At 40.8% G+C, this 8,986-nt stretch overlaps 2 protein-coding genes across 2 annotated transcripts; both read left to right on the top strand.

Annotated features, from left to right (window-relative positions):
• The first annotated feature begins 258 nt into the window (after positions 1–258).
• On the top strand, positions 259–1,425 carry LOC115688714 (protein FANTASTIC FOUR 3-like). The gene has a single exon (XM_056305616.1). The coding sequence runs from the start codon at positions 498–500 to the stop codon at positions 1,323–1,325; it is 828 nt and encodes a 275-aa protein (XP_056161591.1). The 5' UTR covers positions 259–497; the 3' UTR covers positions 1,326–1,425.
• Positions 1,426–6,346: 4,921 nt separating this feature from the next.
• Positions 6,347–8,309, top strand: LOC130135824 (protein FANTASTIC FOUR 3-like). Its single transcript, XM_056305617.1, has one exon. The coding sequence runs from the start codon at positions 6,985–6,987 to the stop codon at positions 7,861–7,863; it is 879 nt and encodes a 292-aa protein (XP_056161592.1). The 5' UTR covers positions 6,347–6,984; the 3' UTR covers positions 7,864–8,309.
• The last annotated feature ends 677 nt before the right edge of the window (positions 8,310–8,986 follow it).

The raw sequence follows: 8,986 nt of genomic DNA, 5'->3' as shown, positions 1-8,986 counted from the left end.
ATGCAAGTGCCAAAATCAAGAAGAGGTCACAAGGCCGGAACAACACCAGCAAATCTAGAGCTCTCCCACACCCCTCCCTACTACTCACAAACAACAACCGATTACCACCACCTTCTATCCGCCGTATCACTCCTCCCTCACTCTCCTCCTCCTCCACCTATAATTCCTCCTATGACAAAAAGCTTTTTGTTATGTTGTTGCCTGTCCTTTTGTGTTGTGTGGCCGCTCAAGGGTTATATATTTTCGAGTGGTGTGAGGAGCTCCTCCTCTTCAAGCCTCTCCCTCTCAGTCTCCACCCCCTTCATGACACACTACAAATTCACACCCTCCCATCTCCTCCTCCTCATCTCATCTCCCATTGCCCAGCCTCACCTGCTCCATCTTCCTCCCTCTCCATAGTCTTTAATCCTCAACACCCAACCTCAAAACTTCAGCTACCTCTGCTGAGATTTCCAAATATTTTGTACCCCTCTTCCTCTTTGGTTCCTTCTTCTGATATGGCAACCGTTGTGTGCCAAGGTTTGCAGTCATGTCTGGAGTCCCGAATCGTGGAGCCAGTGTCTCTAAGGCTCAAATTGACTTCACCAAGTCCTCCTCTGTTCTCTCAGTTCTTAGATGTGCCCTCAAAGAGTAGCCTTTTGGGTAACTCCAGCAAAGGGTCTGAAGTGCAAAACGAGACCCCCAAGATGACGAGCAATTTCAACAAGCAAGATTTTGCCTATGTCCCTCCATTGACAAAGAGTCCTTCTTGGATATCACTCCGCGAGCGAAGCTTGGAGATGTGCACTGAGGATCTAGGTAATGAGACTGGTATTGTTGGCCATGTTAGCGAAAGCATGGTTTTACTGTCCGTTCTGACCGATGGATCGAGGTACGATCGGAATTTGCCTAAACCCCGTGAACATGCCGGGGCCAAGGAACCGACGCGTCGTGGCTTTCCGCCTCCGCTGACTACTATTAGAGGGGTGAAGTCCCTCCAAGTTAGGCCTCACAGAGAAGACGGAAGGTTGGTCATCGAAGCCATTGAGACACCGCCGTGTTACCCTCACTTTCGAGCCGAAAGGAGCGACGGCTGGCTCCAGCTATGTTTCCTGGGAGAACCCACTTCGTCATGCGGTGATTCTGTAGATGATGAAGAAGAATGTTCGACGACCACACGATGGAAGACGATGAAAAGGAGTGGGAAGAAAGCCGTGTCTTCGAGGAAGAAGAAGCAGATGGTGATGAAAATGATGAGAGAGATGATGCCTCTGGTGATGTCAAGGGCATCTCTCCGAGATGTGGAGGATGCAAGGAAAGAGGGCCTGAAAATAGAAGGTTGTTGACTTGGGAGCCACTCTGGGTGGCCACATCTTGAAGCTTTTTCTCTCTCTTTTCTTTATAATGAATATCATGCTTCAATTTTGTATAGTGTTGTCCTTCTTATCCATTCCTTCTTTGCAATGGTTTTTTTTCTTTTTTTTGGTTTTCCTAACTTGATAAAATCAAGAAAAATCAAGGAAACACAAACACATGTTTTAATCAAGGGGATGCCATTCTTTGTTACCAATCTCCTGTCCCTAAGTTTACACGAGTAGATGTCTGCCAAACTAAACTTCTCCTTCCCTCACTAAACCACCGCTCTCTCCCCTTAAGACCGTTGCCTGCCGTAACATCGCAGCCGCCCTCGCCGCCCCCATCTCCCTCCCCACGTGTGTGTGTTTGTTTGTGTACGCTTGCGTATGCGCACGCGTCTCTCGTGCCTCTCTTCGCCCTCCCTAGAGCTTCCGGCTTTCATCGTCACCGTTGGCAAGGGTTTCTACAACAATTTTTATATTGGATATCTACGGTGGTAAGTGAACATAGACCACCTATTCCACGAGTGATTATGCTACATCCTCTCTAAATTGAGGTGTTTATATCCATGTATAGAGCAACCTAATTTGAGAGTTGAAGGGCATGAAAGACTTTGGATAATTGTCATAAATCTATTATACGGCAATCAATTTAGTCATAAACCTTTTAGTTATACCAATTTAGTCCTAAACATTTTGACGATTTGTCAATTTAGTTTGAAACCTTTTAAATGTGTCCATTTAGTCCTAACCATTTTGAAAATTTGTCATTTTAGTTCTAAACCGATTGTTTGGATAATTGGCCGGAAGAACTACATTGACAAATCATAAAAAGGTTTAGCATTAAATTGGAAGATCGTTAAAATATTTAGTACTAAATTGATACAATTGAAAAATTGGAAATTGAATTGGCCACCTTTTTAAAAAAATTTCGATAATTTTTCCGAAAGAGTTGCTTTGTATCCATAACGAGACTGAAAATTACGTACAAATACGTGGCCGTGGAAAGTTAAAACCACATCTTGTCTCGCATCCACCAAACATAAATTTAAAAGGACGTCCGGTGCCACCCTCAGAAAGGTCAAATATTCCTCGATTTTCTGCTTTTGTAAATTTCCTGCTTGTTCGACGTGGCCGATGCCACTCCAGTCTTCTAATATTTGGATTAGGTTGTCTAAAACTATGAACCAAATTCGGTCTACGTACCACCCACATATGAAGCATGTGGGGAAAATGAAAACATGGTGGCGCCATCATGAAAAAGAATAATCTTTTGTCCTCATGAAATGGGGAAAAATGCACTCGAAATTTTAGAACTCGTCACGAGAGTGCAATGAAATTTTAAAACTTTCAAAGAGTGTAATCAAATCCTAAAACTCGTTACAAAAGTGCAATCAAATTCTAAATTTTTTTTCAAAAAGTGTAATCAAGTCTTAAAACTTGTATTTTTCCAAAATCAAACTTTGTTGTCGTTAGGGATTCTTAAGTGTGGCGCCGTGGTGGTGGGTCCTGCGCTAGCGTCACCCCAGGTTTACCCCTCCGGCTGTCGGCCATGCGGAGGGTTCCTGAGTTATCAAAAAAAAAAAAAACTTTGTTGTTTACCATCTTGTGCTAACTATCCCTTAGAAAGTATTGTTAAAGATCATCAATCTCTAATGAAATGGATGTATTGGTGACTTGCTGCAAACCCATAGTCTTTACTTGATTCAGAATGCGTGATGTATAAATAATATTTATCTAAATTAATTAATATTTTTATATAGTTTATAGAATTTGAAATAATTTGAATTATGTTCAATTTATAAATTAATGAAATGATTACTTATAGAAATTATTCTTAGGACTTGATTGCACTTTTCGAAAATTTTAGGACTCGATTGCACTTTCGTGACTAGTTTTAGGACTTGATTTCACTTTTGAAAGTTTTAGAACTTTATTACATTTTCGTAACGAGTTTTAAGACTTTCAGTGTACTTATTCCCTTAAAATAATCTCGATGAGTAATAGGGATCATTTGTTTTAGGGTAAGTAGGTTTCGGATCAAGAAGCTAGAACAAATTCTATAATTCGGTTATTGGTTCTCTTAAGAACCGATTTGGAATCGAATCGGCTGGTTCCAAAGCAACCCAAGAACCGGGCCAACCTTTTTTCTCCTTTAAATTTTAAACACACTTTAGTTAATAGAACTACTATTTTAAGAAAACATACCATGTGTGGTAGTTAAGGCATTGGCGATTTACAATATAAAATTGGAAACTATACTAGTCAAGGTTGATTTGATTCTGTTCCTGGATTGAACCTGAGTGAGTGACCGCAATAACGTGTCTGTAATCCAAGTGTGGGAACATTTATCGCGACGATTTGCATGAAATTTTTAGGACTTGATTGCACTTTTTGAAAGTTTTAGGACTCAATTACACTTTTATGACAAGTTTTATGACTTGATTGCACTTTTTAAAAGTTTTTAAGAATCAATTGTACTTTCATGATAAATTTTGGACTTGATGGTACTTTTTGAAAGTTTTAGAACTAGATCGCATTTTTGTGACAAATTTTATGACTTTCAATGCATTTACCCCAACAAATGAGGTTTAACTTTCCATTTATTTCGTTCAATGCAGACTTACTTTCTTTGCATTTTAAATTCAAGAATTTATTTCTCGTGATCAACACATGACTCATTACCATAAAAAACCAAAAACAAACCTTTTGGTGAGAGATTTTCACTTTTTTGGGGTGAAAATCCCGAGTGAGACGGAATGGAAGTAAAGGAGCGCGAATAGAAGGAAAATTACCAAAACAGTCATTTTCTATTGCAACCGTGTCAATTCAGTCCTAAACCTTTTCTTTTTGTGCTAATTCATATCCTATGTTGTCACATGACGTTGACGTGACAATTTTTAAAATATTTTTCATTATTTTTCTTTTCTTTCACTTTTTTTTCCTCCCTTCATCTTCAACCTCTAGCCAGTTACCGTTGGTGAGGGCGAGGCTCAACCTCGTGAGTGACGGTGAGGACAGCCTTGCCCAAGCATGGCAAGGACAAGCTCGCCGGCAACTGGCAAGGTCAACCTCGCCCAGCGACAGCAAAGTCGAACCTTGCCGGCCCCTGCATCTGGCCAATCGCCGGAACCGACAATCGATTAGAGGTTGAAGATGAAGGGAGGGAAAAAAAAGAAAAAAAAAGAGAAAAATAAAAGAAAAAATAAAAATATTTAAAAAATTGCCACGTAAGAGTTGGCTGGACAACCGGCATCATGTCAGTGCCGGCTAGCCAAAATTGGCCGAATGGACTGAATTGGCACAATTACAATATGTTTAGGATTGTTTGGTAATTTTCCCTTAATAGAATCATCAATCATTTCTAATTAACGTTTGGTCACTCGGAATGAAAAAGGGAGTGGATATTGAAAGTTCGAAATGAATCCTTTAACATAGGAGGGGGTGGGAATGAAAGGAAAGGAATGGAAATAAATGGATTTGAAAGGTGACATTAAATTGGACCAATAATTAAGTTTCGAATTCGACAACTTCTATATGAAGAAAACGTGATATGGTAGATACATGTATGACTCTATTCACTTTGCTTATATTTATGGTAAATTACAACCTCAATATTTAAATCGTAAATATGTTACATTCTTATTCCAAGACTTACCAAACGTGATAATTCAAGAATTAATTATCATTTTGATTCCTTGTTATTATATATTCCGATTCCTATTATTCTAGTCCAATTAATGCAAGCGAGACTTTACGGAGGTTTCGGGTTCCAAGGCTATTTTGGGCTCCAAGTTGAGGCCTGCAACCTAGGTCGGCCCAAACAGAGAAAATAATTAAGACCAATAGTTTGACCCGAGTCAAATTCCATATTGAAAAAGAGGATTGGTTTAGACTGATCCCTCTGATTCCCGATTCTATCCTGAATCCATTTGGAACCTTGGTCATTAGTAAAATATGGATTGGATATATAGATAAACAAGAATTGAGTCAATGATGTGCACCCCTTTCATTGATACTTCACACAATATACATAGAGATATCACCCTCCTATAATCACGGTGGAAGTTGAACGCAAACAATTTGATTTACATTAAGATTGAAGAAAATCAATTTGAGGGGAAAAAGAAACCTCCAAATGATCAGATCATGAATGCTTTGCTTGATATAATATATTCGTGCTGATTTGTAAAAGATTCCGCACTATATCCGTGGATGGAAAGAGGAGGACTAGCAGGGACATAGCACCTCAATGATTTGTCCTCGAAAGGATACTAACATTATTATAAATTTGATGCTGGAGCTTCTCGTTTACATTTAAATTCAATTAGTTGTGTTGGGTATTTATATTCATTTTGAAGTTAAGTGTTCAATAGTGGATCCAAAATTCCAAATGTTTAAGCTATATCATACATCCAGCGTTTGAGAAATCAAATTAGAAACGTTCCTAAAATCTAATTTTTTTAAAAAAAAGACAAGTATTATACTTTACAACTTAACCCATCTAAATTTCTAACTGGAAATTCGTCCTTCCATGTCCGCTACTTTTTTACAAATTAAAGGTCAAGAACGGTGCATTCAAGACATTACTTGCAAGACACGAATTGAAACACATTTACAGATAGAGAACCCGCGTCAATCGCGTCCTCGGGGCTTCCGACACACCATCGGTTTAAGCCCCGTCGTTGCATCGAAACATATATTAGAAAACATATAAATTAAAAAAATTACCAAAAAAAAAAAAGGAAAAATTACACAAGGTACAACAGTTCACGGGGTTTGACCAGGAGACAACCATATCCGTATGTGCCAGTACAACCAAAGCCGTCGGGACGAGCGTCCAGCCTTCATCTGCCGCTCCGCGTTGAGACTCGATGGCCGGTCGACGCATTGATTGCGGTCGGTGGGCGATGGATCGGTTGGCAACTGTTTTTAAAGCCCAAATAATGCAAGAGCTTCCGGGTTTTGACCGCAAGCAAAATGAGTAACATAAGGCTGGAAAACAGGGGCTTTCCGTCCGTGAGGAAACATCGTCAAAGACGCTTGTTTTCTCTCAATGCCCTTTTGTGTTTCTCATTTCAGCAATCTCCTTTTGGAAGTGACAAAGGGTACCCATGCGAAGTCGGATCAACTCGTGGAAAACGATGATTTCGAGGGCTTTTCGGAGCGGTTAACCGTGCGCTGTCAATGGGGTTGGACCGAGTTTCACCGGGTCGATCGCAAGCGGATATTTTACTGAGAAATTCCGAGTCCAAACTGGACTAGTACAAAACTAAAGCATATTCAGATTCAGCAAGGAAGGATCCTTGCATCTGTTTTGCTACAGAGGGCCTAGCTTTTGTATTATATTTATTGCCTGTCCTTTTGTGTTGTGTGGCCGATCAAGAGTTATATATTTTCAAGTGGTGTGAGGAGCTCCTCCTCTCCAAGCCTCTCCCTCTCAGTCTCAACCCCCTTCATGGCACACTACAAATTCACACCCTCCCACCCTCCTTCTCATCTCATCTCATCTCCCATTGCCCAACCTCACCTGCTCTGTCTTCTTCCCTCTCCATAGTCCTTAATCCTCAAGGCCCAACCTCAAAACCTCAGCTATCTCCACTGAAATTTCCAAGCTTTGCGCCTCTTCCTCTTGGTTCCTTCATCTGTCATGGCAACCATTGTGTGCCAAGGTTTGCAGTCGTGTCTGGAACCCCAAATCATAGAGCCGGTGTCTATAAGGCTCAAACTGACTACGCCGAGTCCTGCTCTCTTCTCTCAGTTCTTAGATGTGCCCTCAAAGAGTAGCCTCTTGGGTAAATCCAGCAAAGGGTCTGAAGTGCAAAATGAAAACCCCAAGATGACCCGAAACTTTCTTGCCAATCCCATCTCGCCAGTCAACAAGCAAGATTTTGCCTATGTCCCTCCTTTGACAAAGAGTCTTTCTTCGATATCACTCCACGAGAAAAGCTTGGAGATGTGCACTGAGGATCTAGGGAATGAGACTGGTATTGTCGACCATGTCAGCGAAAGCACGGTTCTACCGTCTGTTCTGACCGACGGGTCAAGTTCGGATCGGAATTCGCTCAAGCCCCATGAACACGTCGGGGCTAAGGAACCGATGCACCGCAGTTTTCCACCTCCGCTAACTACTATTAGCGGGGCGAAGTCCCTCCAACTTAGGCCTCACAGAGAAGATGGAAGGTTGGTCATCGAAGCCGTTGAGACCCCGTCGAGTTACCCTCATTTTCGAGCCGAAAGGAGCGACGGCCGGCTTAGGCTATGTTTCCTGAGAGAACCCACTTCATCACGCGTTGATTCTATGGACGATGAGGAGAGAACACTCGATGATGACAAGATGGAAGATGATGAAAAGGATTGGGAAGAAAACGGTGTCTTTGAGGAAGAGGAAGTTGACGGTAACGATAAGAGAGATGATGACTCTGGTGATGTCACGGGAATCTTTCAGAGAAGTGGAAGGTGCAAGAAAAGAGAGCCTGAAAATAGAAGGTTGTCAACTTGGGAGCCATACTTGGTGGCCACATCTTGAAGCTTTTTTCTCATTTATTTTTGATGGATATCATCATGGTTCAATTTTGTCAAGTGGTGTCCTTCTTCAACTTCTTATCCTTTCCTTCTTTGCAATTGGTTTTTTTTTTCCATTTTTCAACTTAATAAAATCAAGAAAAATCAAGGAACAAAAACACAAGTTTTGATCAAGGGGCTGTCATTGTATGTTGCTATGTCCTGTCCCTAGTTTAAACACAAGGGTAGGTGTCTGCCATTTGTCTACAGTAACTATTCAGGAATTTGCCAAACTGAACATCTCCTCCTCTCACTAAACCACCACTCCCCCCTTTAAGACTGTTGCTCACCATACCGTCGCAGCGCCCTCGCCGCCGCCCTCGCCACCTCCATCTCCCTCGCCACGTGCGTGTTTGTTTGTGTATGCTTGCATATGCATGCTTCTCTCGTGCCTCTCTCCCTGTCCCCCGAGCCCTCTCTCTCTCTCTCTTCTCTTCACTCGATCCCGCCTTCATCGTCAACGTTGGCATTGACTTCTACGACAATTTTAGGATTCAACAAGTGATGATGCTACATCCTCTCTAACTTGAGGTGTTCATATCCATATTCGTAGCAACCTAATTCAAGAATTGGAGGGCATGAAAGAGTTACTTTGTATTCATAAGGGTTAATATCACGAAAAATCCCAAACCGATACAATTGTGATAAATTTACCCCAAACTAATTTTCTAAGCACCAAAAATTTCAAACTGTAATACTTGTGACAAATTTACCCTATGTTAAATTGGATTAATATAATGAAAAATAACAAAATGATACTGGAGGACAAAACCCCAAATTGGTATACTCATCAATTACGACGTGTCATCCAACTCAGAAATTTGACGGTAAAATTTAACGGAAACTAATTGAGAGTAAAATTGCCACAAGTGTACCAATTTTAGGTTTCTTGTTATCAAAAAATTAATTTGAAATAAATTTATCATAGATATATCAATTTTAGATTTTTCGTGATATTAATCCTATTCTTAACGATACTAAGAATACATGTAAATAAGTGTACGTGGAAAGTTAGAACCACATCTTGTCTCGCATCCACCCAGCATAAAATTCAAAAGGATGTCCGTCGCCACCCTCGGAAGTCAAAT

Source organism: Syzygium oleosum, unplaced genomic scaffold (genome assembly GCF_021117445.2).
Source record: "Syzygium oleosum isolate NSW1041296 unplaced genomic scaffold, Sole_v2.1 Sole_v2.38, whole genome shotgun sequence".
In the NCBI taxonomy this organism is placed as follows: domain Eukaryota; kingdom Viridiplantae; phylum Streptophyta; class Magnoliopsida; order Myrtales; family Myrtaceae; genus Syzygium; species Syzygium oleosum.
The sequence above is the reverse complement of the archived record's forward strand: the minus strand, read 5'-3'. Positions and strand labels throughout refer to the sequence as shown.